We start from the raw sequence: 17,921 nt of genomic DNA, 5'->3' as shown, positions 1-17,921 counted from the left end.
TAGTGGGACTTCCCGCCACACAGGTGCATGCTGCGCTCCGGTTGGTCTCCTGGCCCTGGCTCACTCCCCTGCCCCTTCCCAGCAGGTGTCACCACTCCGTTCCATACATGCCCATCGTCTGCTTCAGCCTTGTTCATCTTCTTTCACTTACCAGGTCCCTCCCCCCCTCAAATAAAACAACAACCAGTTTGTCTTTCCCCTCCAACAATTGACTTTGAACAGGGGAACTGAGTGTTTGTGTATGAATTATTTTCTCTATACTCTTTGTACTACCCTGTGTACCTTTGGATTCACAAGAGAGCGTATGATTGTGTGTGTGCGCACACGCAGGAAGGCCTTGTGCATGGTCACCTGTTTTCCCCAGTGATAACGCCTTATCGTGACTGCAGTGCACTATCAAAGCCAGGAAGTTACATTGGTATGATCTACAACTTAGATCCTCTTCCCTCCTCTTAAACAGTTTTTCCCTTGAAGCCAGGTGCCAGTGGCTCACGCCTGTCATCCTAGCTACTTAGGAGGCTGAGATCTGAGGATTGGGGTTTGAAGCCAGCCCGGGCAGGAAAGTCCGTGAGATTCCACTTAACCACCAAAAAAGCCACAAATGAAAATGTGGCTCGAGTGGCATGCCATCCTTGAGCGAAAACCCCCTGAGTTTAAGCCCCAGGACCACCCCCTTCCCTCCCATCAGAGACCCCCCCAAAAAAACTCCACATTTTTCTGCCCAGGAACTTGACTTGAAATTATTTAGATGGATGTAAAATATGCTGAGGGCATTGGTAAACCAGGTCTGTAGAGAAGATGTTAACGTCAGTTAACATGGGTAGCTAGCCTGGTTTTAAACACTGTCTTGTAAGCACTTTGATTACACCATTGCTATTGGATACTTGAGGAGACAGTTTTCTAAGTAGCCATTTATAGGCTTGCTCAGAATAGCAGCCTTGATAATGATTTGTTCTGTGTAACTAGTAAAAGTCACCATGGGATGTTGTTGTGAGGTTTTGGGGGGGGGTTAATCATGAAATTAAATAGATTGTTTTACATTGGTAGAATTTGCAGTCAGTTACCAGAATATGTGAAATTTTGAGTGACTGCCTAAATTTACTACTTCACTTCATCGTATTTCTCTTCCTCCCTCTTGTTTGCCTGCTCCTTTTGTGGAATATTACCCCTTAAGATATTTATAGTTGTGATTGTGATTCTACATAGAAAGACAGCTCTTTGAATGATTTTTTACTTACAGATAATTGTAAGATAGCAGTAGGTTTCTAATTAACTAGAATATTCTAGTTCTTAGTGAGTAACATACTAACTGTCCAAAGATCACTGAGCAACTAACTTCCTTTTCTAAGAAGTCTCCTCCCTATTCACCATCAGAACTTCTTTGGGGAATATGCTGGATAAGATAACTAGCTTGTTTAGGAGTGGGGTTTAATCTCTGAGTTTACACGTAGGGTTTCACAACATTTGGCACTTACTGCACTTTTCATAATGTATACTACTCAGGATTTGTTTTAGGTCATTTTGTTTCCATCTTACATTATGGAAAGAGGGTGTCGATTTCAGCATTAGGTCTGTTTCTGTCATTTCATGTATTCTGAATCCTGTTCTAGCATTATGTGGTGGGAAATAAACTGTTTGGTTTTAGATAAGTAGCTGTTCACATGACTACAAATAAAGAAAAGGCTGGTTTCTCAAGAATTTTTAAAAATGTGAAACCAAGTTAGATTGCCTTTGTCAAATTCACTGATTTTAACTTGTGATGTAAAGGTTCTTTTGCAAATGGTTTCTTAAAAAAAAAGGGAGGCCAAGTGCCGATGGATGTTGCCTGAAATCTCTCTTCCACGGGAGGCCTCTGACCTCAGTTCAGAGTCAGCGCAGGCAGGAAGGTCCGAGATCCCTCTTCAGTTACCCACTAAAAAGCCAGAAATAGACCTGTAGTGTAGTTCAGTGATGCAACCTTAAGTACAAATGCTCTGGGACAGCACACAGGCCCTCAGTTCAATCCCTAGGATTAGCATACACGCCTGTGTGCGTGCACACAGGCGCACACACACACACCAAAAAAGCAAGGAAGAATGTTAGGAAGGCAGTGGGATGAGTGAGTGTAAACCACAAAGATGACAGTTGCTTAGCCTTCGTATCATACCAGTAAATGCTAGGGTGATGTTTGAGCTTAAGGTGTACTCACGGGCTATATACTGCTTTGGATTATTTCCAAGGCAAACTGGTATAAACCACATGCCTTACAGGGTTCTTTTTGCCAGCGAGTGACCTATAAACCAAACCATGTTGGTTTACTAGAATGTTGAGTTCTTCAGCAGTCCTTCCAAAAACCCTCTAAATGGGGTTTAGAAACCATTTCTACAAATTGAAGTGTATATAAGGAAGGTTGTTGAGTTTTGATGTATTTATGAATCACCCACGTATTTCAGTTGCTGTTTACAAAACTGGATTTGAGGGAGGGAGAGAGTTCTGCCCCTTTAAGGCCATGTATCATTTGTTCTTAAATAAAAGGACATGTGCGTTACTTTAAGAGTGGGCAGGGAGATGAAATTATGAAAAGTAATTTAATTAAATATTATAATTTTTTCCAGTGCATCTGGGGGAGGTGTTGTAGCCATCGACAACAAAATAGAACAAGCAATGGTAAGTAAAAGTTTGTACTCCTCATTCTTAGATCACCACTTGATTTTAGCAAATCTCGATAACCAAACAAGCAATGCAGAATGAACTTTTGATAGTCTAGAACTAAGTATTTCTTCATTTGAATGTCTTGCACTTGAGTTACAACCTGAGATTTTAAATTCTAAGCTCATAATTGGCAATTCAGGGAGTCTTTTTGGAAATCAGTCTAAACCTTGCGGGTGGGGAAGGAGCTTGCTGCACTAGACGGGACCTGGATTTTCTTTCCCGCTTCATCTCTCATGCCGGTCACGATAGGGCAGACGTCTTAAATGCAAACCAGGAGTTCTGATGTAGAAACTCTGGCAGTTACTAAGGTCCCAGGCAAGCAAGGACCAAGTAGCTCACTTTCTCCTTGTTCTTTTTTTCTGACTCCTTTTGACATGCCTCGTTTTGTTGAAGCAGCTCCACTTTCCTCTTCACTCTTTCTGACATTGCTCATTTTGTGTTTCACAGGATCTGGTGAAAAGCCATTTGATGTATGCAGTGAGAGAAGAGGTGGAAGTTCTAAAGGAGCAAATAAAAGAATTAGTAGAAAGAAACTCCTTACTTGAACGAGAGAATGCACTGTTAAAATCTCTTTCAAACAATGATCAGTTATCCCAGCTCCCTGCCCAACAGGCCAACCCTGGTAGCACTTCTCAGCCGCCGGCAGCCACCGCGCAGCCTCCTCAGCCAGTGCAGCCGAATGTCTCCTCTGCGTGAGCTTTCCAAGCGTCGTGCGGAAAAAACCAGAAAGCAGTCTTTCCCGTGTGCCACCGCTGTCCTTCCCACTTTACACGAAAGCAAGTAGCCATGCTTTGGTGGTGTGTTTGGCCTTCTCAGTATTAGACAATCATCCTACAAGAGCTTTTCCTCCACGACGCCACGCGGCCAGTGGCGTCCTCTGCCGTCTGTCCCCGGGAGGACGCCAGATGGGTTTGTTAGAGCAGAGTCTGCATCTGCCCCGGTGCACATGGGTGGACTCCCCTGAGCCTTCTACCACATTATACCTATCACTTCATCTAAAGAGCCACCTTTCCTTTCAGTATCAGAAACATTTGCCTACAGAAGTTTTCCTTTTTGTGTGTGTTTTATTTATTACAGGGCTGCTATTTTCATAATGTACATGAACAATGTCACAGAAATTTTTTAATTTTTTTGAATAATTATAAGTGTCTGTAAAGCAATTGAAAGACAGGATTTCATTTCATAGATAAAACGTTTAGGCAATAATTGAACAAAAGAATCCTGGCATTCTATCTAACACTAATGGCAATTTACCTTTGGTATTTATTTTCTGTAGTAAAGACCCAGCTCGAATGTAAATTTTGTATAGTGTAAGTATGAAGAACACAGTGCATCTGTACAGGCAGTCACCAGTTATTGTGATATAATAAATAATTGGGCTATTTTGATGAAGAAAACTTTGTTTATTTCTTTCTACTTTCTAATAGAGAAATTGCCATGATTCTCTGCTTTTCAACATTTCGTATGACTTTCTTTCGGGTGGGAATAAAAAGCTGTGAATTGTTCAACCTACTTTGTAACCAAAGAAGCAAAGCTGTGTAATGGAGTTTTGTTTTTGTTTTTGTTTTTATATAGAAAGGTTTATATAGATACATATCTATCTCATGCACATTCTTCATGTATTTTATTTAGTGTTCTCTTGGTCACAGTTTCCTCTGCTGTCTAGCATGCTCTGCATGCCTGCAACCTTTGAACCACTTCCGTACCTCATGTTCTCACCCAGCACTCTTACTGTAGTGTGTACTAGTCTGTGAACAATGTCACTAAAAGAGAGCAAGCAGGTGGGGGGTAGGCTGAGCGAGTGTTCAGTGCACTAGTTGTACAAAAACAGAAATGAAGTGAGCCAGCTTTTGTTCATTTAAAATGGTGTTCTCGATTTCGTATGCAGAAAACGTTTTGTTACATCGCAGATTTTACTGTATTTAATAAATGCAACATGCAGATTAAGTGCAGTGTATACTGAGTTTAAATTACAATGTACATTTCATAAATACACTTTGAAGAGAAAGCATCATTTTGTGTGTACTAACACATTGAGTATATGTCAGAAATTGATGTATAAATATATATTTTAACAAATTTTCTGAAATTAAACTGCAGTTTTGTTGAAATATTTGGCTCTATATATGTTCAAAATGACTAGATTTGTATTTTCACAGTTCAGAATATTCTTTAAATGAAAACCTATGTTATTAATGATTTAACGATAGTTCTTAAAATTTCAAAGTAAAATAATTTAAAGAATGCAAGAATGATGAGCAATATTTATACCAGTATCCATGTTATGTTAGTGATAGAAGTAGCAAATCCTCGTCTACCAAACTTTTACTTGAATTCAGAAAGGTGCCTGTAAAAATTGACATGCGCTATCAGTAGCTCATTGGGAATTAGCGAGAAACAGTAGTTAGTTGGTTGTCTGTTTGAAACAGATCAGCCAACAGAAGGCAAACGATTGAGGTGTGCATGGCTTGCTAAGTGTTTTTGTGTTCTAGTTGTGCCGCAGGATATGTTTGACAGTGACGAAGAGCTTAGTGTGGAGAACAGGAGACGTATTTGAGGCAAGTAAGTACACGCAAGCTGAGGGAGGGGGGCGGGGGGAGGGGGAGGCCAAAGGTGGGTGTGGGACTGAGGTCCCACCCAGAGCTACATAGTCGGGTGTGGTATGTATGAGCTAGCAAGTGGAGCTCTGCCTTGGGAGGCCAGCCTCCCGTGGTAACACTGTGTGGTTAAACCCAGGTGACGGTCGATGGTGGACAGGCTGGGAGCAGACGGAGCCTTGACCTAGACCACTGTGTCCCTGGCCTCCCAGGCCTTGGGCTCAATCCTTGTCACCCAAGAAAAACAACAAAACCTGTGGACGACAGTGAGAGCTCAGTTGACTCTGGGGTTAGGAAAAGGTGATAAAAGGAGGTGGCGACTGCCAGGGTCCACAGTAGCCGTGCTGCTCCTAATACATGAGCAGAAGGCAAAACAGCTCTTAGCAGTGAGATGGCTTTCTAAAGGTTAAACATCCAGTAACCTAACAAGTGCAACTTATTTTTAACAAATGATGCCCCTCGGAGGCTTTCCTGTGAGCTTTGTCATTTGGCAATATGTATCGGGAGCCTTAACTGTTAATACTCACTTCAGCAAAGCTACTTTGCTTGCATTTGGAAATAAGAATCTTAAGTAGTTTGGGTTTACCTGGGAGACTGAGGGTCTCGCTCAAAAGAGCAAGAATTTTAACTAACTGAAATCCCAGTTCAGGAGCTTAGTTTTACAAGAACGTCATCTGTCTAATCTGCAATGTGTAGAGACCAAGGTGCTATGTAAACTTTGTGTTGGTTTAATTTAGACAACCAAGAAGAATAGTTTTCCTGGAAGTATAATGCAAGTCCAATTCAAACTAAGTATTTCCCAAAGAAAAACGTAGGTAGTTACAATGTAATCTCAACAGCTTGCTACAAAACAGAGTAGGGAGTTGGGATTAAGTATTTCCTTTTACTTGTACTAAAATTAAGTGAAGCCATATATAGCCCCGATTCAGTTGTCTTCAGCAACTGTCTTGTTCAAACAAGGCCCACAGCTTACCGGATGGCAAAGACAAGCCAGCTGATAAGTGCAATGAGAAATACTTGATGTACAGCTCGGGGTGGCTTTGTCAAGACAGTTTGTTAAAAGGTGGCATCTGCACTGAGGGAAGGGCATTTGAAGCACAGGCCCAAAAACAGAGACAGGCCTCTTGAAAGGTAGCCCCAGGATTCTATGGAGCGGACTTTTGCCTGCCCCCCCCCCCCTTGGTGGTTTAGCATCTGTTAAGAAAGCAAGAGCAATGGGCCTCGAGCTCAGCAACCCAACAACTGGTAGACGGGGGGAGGGGGGGAGGCCTTTAAGGGAAGAAAGGGTGAAAGGTGGTTTTCTGCCGCTCACAGTTTGCCTTGGGTCTTGGCTTCTCAGCGGGTCTTCCGTTCCCAACACTGCTTTCTTTCTTTGCCCTTAGCCTCAAAACATACTTGAAAGTTTGAGTTAGTTTTTATGTTCACATCTAACTATGAAATGAATGTCGTGTTTTCTCGTCCAAGGAATGTCAAGAGCTTAATAAAAGGGAACTGGCGGAGCCTGGTGGTCGCGTTGCGACTCTTGGGCGAGCCCTCTCGGAGCTCGGCCCCACAGCAGGTACTACACGCACATCCACATAAGTCACCAGGCTGCTTCTGCCTTTCCTTTTCCCTGTGTGTCCCTGCTCGTGCAAACCTGGACTCTTCCTCGTCCACCTTCTGCCTCAGGCCAGCTGCCCTCTTTCTATTTTCTACTAATACGAATAATTTATTTTGCGGTGTATATTTGCACCTGTTTCTCTGTTCTTGACATTCCAGAATGTATCGCTGCCTCATGTATTTCTATACCAGCTCTCGGTTTCTGTACCTAGTTCTTTCTTTATATGTTGGTGTTCCTTTTAGAGAGGGCCACGGTTGCTCTTCCTGTGTGTCAGTGTTTCCCTCCTGGCGCACTGTTAGTGTGACACACAAGCAGGTGACGTTGACAGTTGAGGCACTCTACAGGGCAAGTTGAAGTTTACACACATGTACTTTAAAAAAAAAAATCGAATCAGCAAATGAAAACCTTTTCAGGGTTAGATAAAGTAAGATGCTACTTTTTTTTTTTTTTGGTCTGTCCTGAGACTTGAACTCAGGTCCTAGGCACTATCTCTGAGCTCTTGCACTTAAGGCTAGTGCTCTACCACTTTGAATTCCAGTGCCATTTTTTGGTTTTCGGGTGGTTAATTGGACTTGCCTACCCAAGCAGACGTTGAACTGTGGTCCTCAGATCTCAGCCTCTTGAGCCACCAGCGCCCAGCGAGACACTATTTTGCACTCTCACAGTCTTGGTTGATGGATTGTGCTGCATACTGACAGGCAGGCGGCTTGGGGATTGCTCCTGGCTCTGGAGTTGGTAAGTCTGCAGACATTGCCTGGAGTATCCTTTGGAGAAGGAAAAGAAAGAATATTCTAGCTTAGAAAAATAACTTGAGGTTTGAGACAAGGCAAATGCACATTACGTTGAGTATTTCCAGATAGCAACTATGGAAACCTAAAATGCTGTTGGTGCATCTACAGAGAGGCCAGGCTGAGGACCACCACCTTAGATAACAGATATGTTTCCACACTTGAATGTGACTTTAATCTGGTCAGTGTTTAGTTGTAGTTTTCCTATTTTCCTACTTTAAAAAAAGTCATTAGATCCTGTGGCAGACTTGCATAGACAGAAAAAGATATACATTTGGCTCTAAGTGTTCCCCCTTTCCACGGACGTTTTGGAGAGATTGGAACTGTTCTTTCTTTTTGGAAGCACTGCTGCAGTGGGGTTCAGTGCTTTTTTACTTCTGGTGCTGCCCCTGGTACTGGGCCGTGAGGACAGACAGGTGGATGGGCAAAGCTGGGGGCCTGTAGTCAGTATTTGTAGTAAATGTCACTTGTTTAAACGAACTTCAGACTCATTCTAAAAGATCAGCAGAATCATTGCGATGCTGTGTGAAATCTTTTGCCATTACTTAAGATAATAAAGAGCTTTACTATCAAGTAACTCTTGTGGAGAGATGGGAACGTGAAGAGCCTCCACCCCAAACCTGTGAATCTCCCCTAAGAACTAATCTGATAAAGAAGTTTACACATTTTTTTCAAGACTCAAGTTTTTAGAAAATGCAACTGATTTAAACCTAACTTACCTAGAGTAAGATTTGTGTATCATGAATTATATCATTGTCAACATGGGCATTTTTTGGCTGGCAAAAATCACATATTCCATAAACCAGGAAGTCAAGAATAACTCAGGTACCTAAAGCCAAAAATCTCTAGTATCACAGAATCTAAACATAAATATGCTGAGTAAGTGGTAAAAGTCGCATTTTAAATCAGTAGGGAAAGCATGACTCAACCAGTGGTTTTGGCTGTATATCCACTTGGCAAAGAAATAAGTTTAGGTTTCTCACAAAAATTCATTCCAGCTAGACGAGTAGTAGTCTGTCTTCTGCTTTCTGGACAAAAGTCTTCGAAACGGAAAGCTGTGAAGATGCATGTAAGCAAACAAACAGGTTACAGAGGGACACTCACCTCAGCAGGTAAGAAAAATGCACAGGAAGACGTGGGAAGCTGTCCGAGTCCACTTGGCATGTGCTAACGTAGATTCGGAGCTGGTAGGGGCCTGCTGTCTGGGCAGGTTGGCACAGCTTTCGTTTTGCTTTTTAAGACAACTAGATGATACAGCCATTTGAATGTAAAATTCACACACGTATCATGACCCCAACATTCCACTTTTTAATATTTACCCTAGAGAAACCTGTTCAAAGGATAGCTTGTACGAAACTTTTGCTTGTGATCATGTAATTGGAAAAACCAAACAACAGAATATCGTACACCTTAGAAAATACTAGGTTACCAGTGAAAATGAGAGCATCTTCTAGGATGCAGTGTTAAGTTTGTTCAAACTTGGGGGGTAATTGGAGGGCAACGTGTAATCGTATGATACTGTTGACGTTAAACATGCCACGCGGGTTCATACACGCAAGACACTGCTGAGTCCTGACTCGTTCATGTGGTGTATGAATGCAGGTCTGGAGGGCTGCTGCCCACGGTCCACCGTGGTTTGGTGGTGCGCATTAGCTTTACCTGTAACGTTTGATGTTTCTGAATATGCATTCATGTATTGTTTGTGTAATGGCAAATGAATAAATTAGAAATGAAACCAAGTGTTCTCCTGTGTTCTGTCTCCCTTGGAGCCTTCTTCCATCCCATTTCCCCTACTTTCCGCTCTGCGTCTTTTGACCGCACAGCACACAAACTCCAAATGCCTGGGATTTCCCCCTCCTTTTCCCTCCTCTGTTCTCGTGGTGCTGGTGGTTCTCGTCCAGCCACCGGATCACCTTGTGGCTAATACTGTCTGGTTCATCACAGTTCCACAGTTCCAGCCACTGCATGTGCCTAATCGTTTTCTACAGCGCAACAGCGTCTCCTGCTCTGTTTCCCCCTCTTTTCTCTGTGTGTGAGTGTGTGCGTGTATGCGTATGCGTGTGCACATACAAGTGCGTGCTGGGGCTTGAACTCAGGGCCTGGTGCTGTCCCTTATTCTGGAGCTCTACTAGTTGAGCCACAGCCATGTTACTGCTTAATTGGAGATAAGAGTCTCTTGGGTTTTTCTGTCTGAACTGACTTTGAACCATGACCCTCAGATCTCAGCCTCCTGAGCTGCTGGGATTCAGGCTTGGGTGAGTCTTGGGTAAAGAACGCCTTTGGGAGGGTGGGAAGCGGGGTCTGGACAGAGCTGGGGTAGTGCCCGGGCAGTGCTGGGGCTGAGCTGGGGCTGATTCACCAGCAGCTGCCACTGAGAAACGGGTCAAGTATGCTCAGCCGAGGCCCTGGGGCTCCGGTCTGACCCGAGGGGCGTCCTCAGCCCCACGGCCCCCCGGGCAGCCCTTGGTGAGCCTCTTCCCTGTGTCCCTCCTTATCCGTTTAGACACATGTTGAAAGACTGGGCAATTTTTCCATCCTGGAAATAGCACCTATGATGACTCAGGCCATACCTTCTCACCTAAGTTACCTTCTCCAGGTGCCAGCACCCAGTTCCACACCAGCTCTCACCAACTCTGTTCTCCCTTATCAGACTGCTCAGAAGGAAGTGACGGCTGTGGTGCCACAACCCAAGGCCTCTGCCGCTGGTGCAGCTGGATTCCAGGACACGGGAGCCTGTCTGCGACTCTCCCCCCTGTTAAACGGCTAAAGGTCAGAGGAAGAAAGCAAAAAAGAAAGAAACGCTCCCGAAAGGTATCGTTAGCCACATGACAGACAGAATGGGAAGTCCCGCCTCCATTCCCTGCAAAAACACAAGTAACAAGATGCCGTATGAGAAGTTCAAGGTCTAGCTAAGACTAAGCTAAGGCTTACAGCTTTGTGTTTAAGCACGTTCCCGGGCAAACACACTGAAACGGGTCCGTCCGAAGAATGGGTTCTCCTTGTCCTGGCATCTGAGACAGCCAGAGCCCAGCAGATTCGGAGTTGCTAATGTTCTGCTATAAACTACAACACATGGGGAATGCGCCCGTTTTGTGTGGTCTCCGCCTGGTGGCTGGAACTAAAAACACAGTTTCTTAACAGAAACTTCCTCCCTCCTTTTCTCCTTCCTCCCTTCCATACGCTGTAGGGTGTTTTTGTCACAGTAACAAAATGCTAGCACACTTTCTGCAGTTTTTTTTTTTTGATTTTTTTTATAGCGTATATTACCTTGTAGGCTAAAACACTTTGATATTATTTATATTGGCATACATCAGTCAGTAGTACAATGGATTTACAATAATTCCTTAGATGCATATTTCGAACAGGTTCACTATTACATTTCCTTAGTTCCCCAACACCTGCCCCTTTTTAAAAAAGTGCTTTGTGGGTTTCATTATGCGATCACCAGCAAGAAATCTGGTCGTAATATAGATGGGGTGGGTTTGATCAAAGCACTTTCCAAGCATGTTGCAAATATCATGATGAAACCCTTTGTGCAACTAATTTGCTGAACAAAAACTTTAAATGTATTTGATCAAGGTATCTGAAAAGTGGAATGTGTATGCCAGGTATCGAGGCATCGCTGAAGGCAGAGGTGGAGGCTTGGTGGCAGAGTGTGTGCCTAGCACATTCGGGCCCTGGATTCCATCTCCACCACCACACAGAGGAACTGCAAGGCCAGCACGGCCAGCCTCCAGGGCAGCTCGAGCCTCTGCAGACTCCAGGATGGGCCTCAAGCTTCACTCCTCCAGTCTCTGCCTTCAGAGTAGCTAGGATGTAAGCATAAGCCACTGCCCAGCCAGGATTTTGATCAACATGAAGGCAAAAACAAATATGCTATTTCAATGCATCAATGCATGCGTCCGTCTTCCTATTTTAGTGGTGTGTGGCTGTGTGTGGTGTGTGTGTGCGCGCGCGCACATGTGCACTGGTACTGGGATTTGAGCGTAGGGCCTCATTTCTCTCAAGGCTGGTAGTCTAAATCAGTTCTAAGTGCAGTTTTTTTTTTTTGGTGATTTTGATACATATTCTTTTCATAGCCTTAGGTTGTGGACACAAAGAAATGGACGAAAAGGCGTTTCCAGATACATAGTATCTTAATGAAAAGGTGGAATTCCTACTACCCATAGTTGCAGAAATTGGACACTAGATGGCATCCAATTGTCATCAAAAAATTTTTTTGTTCATGTGAATGGAAAATTACAGATTATCTTTTCAATTCTTTGATGTACATGGAGTTTTACAACTTTATAAGTTTAAGTACAAAAATAGAGCGTTATGTCCCGATCCAGATTTATTTTATTCCATCCATTTGCTCGGTTCCTCCACCCCCTTTCTTTTGCTGGGGCTTGAATGTGTGGCCTGCTAGCACTTTGTGCGCAAGGCTAGCACTGTGCCACTTGAGCCACAGCGCCATTTCTGTTTTTTTCTGGGTAGTTTATTGGTGATGAGTCTCATGGACTTTCCTGCCTGGGGCTGGCTTTGAACTTCAATCCTCAGTCCCTGAGTAGGTAGGATTACAGGTGTGAGTGAGCCATCAGTGCCTGACTCTTGCTGTTTTTATAAATCAGTTTATTTTTGTGGTGTTGAGGATTGAACCCAGAACCCTGTTAGGTTTAAACATGCATTTTACCACTTCAGCCATTTCCCCAGCCCAAATAGGACACACACACAAAACACACAAGAAACTTTGACAGTGAGTCATGCTGCTCTTCCGCATTATCTTATGTGCACTTGATGACTTTTGCCATTTGCATTTTGTAGACAGTCAGTGTTGAGTTCCAACCCAAGGACAAGCAGATATGTGTGTGCATGTGCGCGTATCACAGACACATGCACATACACAAAGTGCCTATGGAGCTGGGCACTGTAGTGCACACCTGTTACCCCAGCTACTGGGGAAACAACACTAGATGTTGTAGTTACCACCCAGCCCCAGCAGCCTGGGAATGAGCTGCAGGGATAGAGATCTGGGCCACCCAGGCAGAGCCAGACCCCACCTCAGAAACAACCAGTGGGACCAGGGGCGGGAGGGGTCCTGGTGGAGAGAAGTCTCCAGAGCACTCACAGCCGAACTACTTTTTTTTTTTTGCCAGTCGTGGACCTGAACTCTGGGCCTGGGCGCTGTCCCTCAGCTCTTCAGCTCAAGGTGAGTGCTCTACCACTTGAGCCACAGCGCCACTTCGGCTTTTTCTGTTTATGTGGTGCTATGGAATCAAACCCAGGGCCTCATGGATGTAAGGCAAGCGATCTACCACTGAGCCACCTTCCCAGCCCAACAGCCGAACTTCTTGCACTATGATTTTTTGTTTTGTGGGGTGGAGGGTCGGTCGTGGGGCCTGAACTCTGGGCCTGGGCGCTGTCCCTCAGCTCTTCAGCTCAAGGCAAGCGCTCTACCATGTGAGCCACAGCACCACTTCTGGCTTTTTCTGCTTATGGGGTGCTGAGGAATCGAACTCAGGGCCTCGTGCATGTGAAGCAAGCGCTCTATCATTGAGCCACCTTCCCAGCCCAACGAATTATTTTTTAATCATTTTTTATTCCTTTTCAACATTACAAAGATTGTTGAATGCAACTGAAGATAGCAAAAATAGTCTTTAGAAATGTATTCACATCACAGTTTTTGTTACTTGCTGTTTGCAAGAAACACCAATAGTAAATGTCACTTCAATTCCCTTTAAAAGAAATTGCATCTACAAGAGGACGTTTTTTAAGTTGGCAACTTAGTTTTCTAAAAGCAGAAGTAAAGTGCTCACAAAAACAGAAGTGTTTTGGAGTTGTGAAATCAGCTCTGACTTCTGTGAGCACCTCACTTCTTGCTTGCCCCCGGCCGTGGTGTGAGGCAGAGATCATGTGCTTCACTCCTGTGGCTGTGCTTGCAGTTTGCTGTCCGCTCCTACCAGGCTGGAAGTTCAAAGCGTGGAACGTGAGTCCGTCCCAATTCAGCTGGCATTGCTCACTGAACAAGTTGCAGATCTCCCATGCCCTCCCTCTTTGGTGTCTCTGTGACAAATTGAATGGTCATAGTGCTAAATGTCTTGTTTAATTTCTAGCCGTTTATCCCTCACTGGCACTCTGGGAGGACACAGGATGGGCTGTAGGCAGAGCAGAGCGGGGAGCGGGGGTGGGCTGGTAGGAAAGGCCCTGCAGGAACGAGGTAGGGTTCTCAGCCAAGTCCACCCCTACCTCTGGAAGTGATAGCTGGCATGGAGGTAGTAATACAGAGGCTACACTAAGGGACACACTGCTTTCAATGGACAGCCCCATGGCCGAGAACCCCAGCACCCCGGGGGGTGCTGAACCTAAACCTTGGCTTCCGTTCCATGTGACCCACCAGGTACCACAACACTGTCTGGACTACTTTTTCTTGAACCAATCTTTGACAGTAATGGAGAAGCATTTATCCTAAGTGAAGTATTTAATGGGCTTCCTATTATGTATTTTGTTACCAACTTCTAATTACAACCTTGACCTGTTGCTGGGTGCTATTTCTTTTAACTAAGTATTCTTTAAAATAACTAAAAAAAAAAAAGACACTCAGGTAACAACTCTGTAAAATCACTGTCATTTACAAGAAAAGCATACTCAGGGAACTTTTATTATTGTTAAACCATCAATCAGACAGATGCAGCTTTCATTACCCAACCATGCATAATCCAACCTGAATATAAAATGCCCCCAATTGATACAATCACAAGGGAATGCAAAGGGAATGCAAGGTTATACATGTGAAATGATTGCTGGCTACAGCAATTTAACAAATTGATCAAAACATTTTACATTTTTAAAAAAGCCACCTTAAAGCCAATCACCTATAGTAAACGGAAGGAAATTCTGACATGGAATGATTTGATTCAAAGCAAATAATAAGGCACCTGAATGTAGAGCAACACTTCCATTTTTAAAGTTACAATAAAACAGAATTAGACTTGTTTCAAAGAGGGAAACAAGTACAGGGCGGAGGCCTGGGGCGGGCAGCGGGACCTGCGGGCCTCGGAGGCCCGGGCCCGGGGCGGGCAGCGGGACCTGCGGGCCTCGGAGGCCCGGGGCGGGCAGCGGGACCTGCGGGCCGCTGGCCAGCCGGTCCTGCCCATGCAGCCAGGCCCTCCGCACCCTTCACAGCACCTCCTTCCCCCACACCCAGGGGCAGGAGGTCCCTGTGAGGTTGCACTGTGTATGGACTAGGTAGCAATTCCCTTCCCCTCCTCTCCAGACAGCTCATCTGAGGGGATCCTGAGGCAGCGTGCAAAGCACTGACAGCAGCCTTCCAGTCCAGACGCAGCCAGGCCGGGCGCTGCCCACTGGGCCACCAAGGGGCAGCCTTACTAGAAGACCCAGACCCGCTATCGCTCCACCTTTACTAGTACTGAAGTTCGATAAACCATAACCCAGGCAGTCACACACAAAGGAAGACCAAAGACCTGATCCTTATCATCAGAGGCACTGAAAACCCAGACTGCTCTGGGGAGTCTGCTTCCATCAGAGCCAGTAAGAACTCCTGCACACCAGGTGGAACCGTCAGCGGAGGTGCCTTTTGTCTTTTTTGGTATCAAGGGCTAGGTGTCTGGCACGCCGGCCTCCAGCAAGTCCTGCCAGGACGCCGCTCCACCCTCCCTTCTTCCCTGTGCTCTGGTCTGGGGCAGCAGGCCGCTCTGATAGAAAGCCGAGGGACTCACTCGACCGCGTTTCCAGCCACGGCAGTACTGGTTAAGTCACAAGAAGGGTGGTTGCCTGATTTTAAAGACTATCTCAGGTTAATGCGCTCAGAAACAGTGCGGTCGGGAGGGGTCCTGGGCATCTCTGCTCACACTGCGCATTTACAGGCTTTGAGAGAATCTCCGGTGATAACCGTGGTAACACTAGGCTAACTCTTGTTGTTCCACGTATAAGCACCTTATTACAGGACAGTCACATGACCTTACAATGGAGTGTGCTTTCACTTTGAGTAATAAAGTGCCTAGCTATATAAAACCCCTAAGATTCCAAACTTTAAATTAAGATAATTGCAGTTACACATGAGAGTTAAAACCTAGATCATGCCAGACTCAATCACGAGCACATCAGCGGCTGCTCTTTGCTGACTGAATAAGTGGGGTCCACTACCGGAGCTGAATAATCAAGTGTTATTGCTTTATTCATGTGCTCTTGCAAGGCACTGTGGTGTGGAGGGGGGCCTGGAATGACTCGTGGGGAGCCCTGGAATGACACAGGAGGGAAGGAAGGCCGTTCGGAGGCAGGAGGCTTCACTGCATGGTTCTTGCCCGAGGCATCAGACGTCAGGAATGAGTTCAGGCTAAAGTTCACAGCAGAACGGAGACACCTTGGTCTGCGCTTCACATGCCCATCCTGATACTCTGAATAATCTGGAAGATTGCTGTAATGGGGAAGCGCAAGCGTGGTCAGGAGGGACTCTGCCGGGCTGGGTCTGGGCGGTGAGCACTGGGGGAGGCAGGCCCGGGGAACCCCCCTCCTGGCCCCCCTGCGGCTGGCCTGCCGGCTCCGCTTTTAATTCCAGCTCCCTGCGTTTTATACACAGTGGCCCCAGAAAAGCTTCCAGGTGAGGGGTTCTCTTAGGAAGAACCTGGCGCCGCAGTGGGCCATGCTTTCAACCCCAGGGCTGCCCGGTCCTCCTCCATTCTCTCCTCCTCGGGGCCAGATGCCATGGCCTGGGCTGGCCGGGGGCAGGTGAGGGGGGTGGATGGGGCAGGTGAGGGGGGTGGCCGGGGCAGGTGAGGGGGGTGGCCGGGGCAGGTGAGGGGGGTGGCCGGGGGCAGGTGAGGGGGGTGGCCGGGGCAGGTGAGGGGGGTGGCCGGGGGCAGGTGAGGGGGGTGGATGGGGCAGGTGAGGGGGGTGGCCGGGGGCAGGTGAGGGGGGTGGATGGGGCAGGTGAGGGGGGTGGCCGGGGGCAGGTGAGGGGGGTGGCCGGGGCAGGTGAGGGGGGTGGCCGGGGCAGGTGAGGGGGGTGGCCGGGGCAGGTGAGGGGGGTGGCCGGGGCAGGTGAGGGGGGTGGCCGGGGCAGGTGAGGGGTGGCCGGGGGCAGGTGAGGGGGGTGGCCGGGGCAGGTGAGGGGGGTGGCCGGGGGCAGGTGAGGGGGGTGGCCGGGGCAGGTGAGGGGGGTGGCCGGGGCAGGTGAGGGGTGGCCGCGGCCCGGCCTCCGCCGCCGGCTGGAGGCGCAGGCCGCTCTCGTCCCCGCCGCACCCCGCGCCCGCCCAGCAGGTGGGCCGCGCTGCCCGCGGGCCCCTCACTCACCCGAGCCGCACACGACGAAAATGAAGAGCGCCAGCAGCCAGGGGCCCACGGACGCCTTCTCCTCGGGGGCGTTCCTCTGCGGGGGGGGGTTCATGAGGCGGCCGCCCGGCCCGCAGCGCCCCGCACCCGCCTGACCCCCGCCAGCCCGGCCCCCGCCAGCCCCGCACCCGCCCGGCCCTAGGCCCAGCCCGGGGCCCCGATCGGCCTGGCCCTGGCCCCGACCCCGGCCCCGATCGGCCCCAACCCCGACCCCGGCCCCGCTCGGCCCCAACCCCGACCCCGACCCCGGCCCCGATCGGCCCCAACCCCGACCCCGGCCCCGCTCGGCCCCAACCCCGACCCCGACCCCGGCCCCGGCCCCGATCGGCCCCAACCCCGACCCCGACCCCGGCCCCGATCGGCCCCGACCCCGACCCCGGCCCCGATCGGCCCCAACCCCGACCCCGACCCCGGCCCCGCTCGGCCCCAACCCCGACCCCGACCCCGGCCCCGCTCGGCCCGGCCCCGCTCGGCCCCGCACCGAGGTCTTGGCGACGTTGCCGCGCTGCGTGATGTTCTTGCTGTGCTTCTCGTTCGCCATCCGGATCCGCTGCTTGGCGACCATCTTCGCGGGCCGCGCTGCCGCGCGCGCGCCGCCTCCCGGGCCGCCGGGGCGACGAGGCTCCCGGGCCGGGCGCTGCGAGGGGCCGCGGGCGGGCGGGCCGGGCCGGGCGGGTGCGGGGCCGCCGCCGCCGCGAGCGTGGACGCGAGGAGGGGACACGCAACAACCGCGCGGCGCCGCGCGCAGCCTCGAACGGCTCGGGCTCCGCGCCCCACGTCAGCACTGGGCAGCGCCGCCCCGCGCCGACGCAGGCCGTGCGCGCGCCCGCGCCGCGCCGACGCAGGCCGTGCGCGCGCGCGCCCCCGCCCCCGCGCGCCCTTCCGCGGCTGCGCATGCGCGGGCCGGAACCGGAAGCG

The 17,921-nt window shown here is 48.5% G+C and overlaps 2 protein-coding genes across 2 annotated transcripts in view; one reads left to right on the top strand and one right to left on the bottom strand.

The window, feature by feature from the left end:
- LOC138804513 (TSC22 domain family protein 2-like) overlaps positions 1-5,259 on the top strand; it is a 33,078-nt gene extending 27,819 nt beyond the window's left edge. Inside the window, exons 3-4 of the mRNA XM_069988816.1 lie at positions 2,595-2,646; positions 3,139-5,259. Of these exons, the coding sequence (XP_069844917.1) occupies positions 2,595-2,646; positions 3,139-3,387 (301 nt within the window). The 3' untranslated portion in view covers positions 3,388-5,259. The remainder of the gene's footprint in view (positions 1-2,594; positions 2,647-3,138) is intronic.
- Positions 5,260-14,295: 9,036 nt separating this feature from the next.
- Positions 14,296-17,731, bottom strand: LOC138804495 (stress-associated endoplasmic reticulum protein 1). The gene is made up of 3 exons (XM_069988781.1): positions 17,485-17,731; positions 16,965-17,040; positions 14,296-16,089 (listed from the first exon to the last, which is right to left on the bottom strand). Exons 1-3 carry the CDS (start codon positions 17,566-17,568, stop codon positions 16,049-16,051), a joined length of 201 nt encoding a protein of 66 aa, XP_069844882.1. The 5' UTR covers positions 17,569-17,731; the 3' UTR covers positions 14,296-16,048.
- Positions 17,732-17,921: the final 190 nt, after the last annotated feature.

Source organism: Dipodomys merriami, unplaced genomic scaffold, assembly GCF_024711535.1.
Source record: "Dipodomys merriami isolate MVZ:Mamm:240054 unplaced genomic scaffold, mDipMer1.0.p SCAF_367, whole genome shotgun sequence".
NCBI lineage: Eukaryota > Metazoa > Chordata > Mammalia > Rodentia > Heteromyidae > Dipodomys > Dipodomys merriami.
Note: the sequence above shows the minus strand (reverse complement) of the source record. Positions and strands in the feature narration are given on the sequence as shown.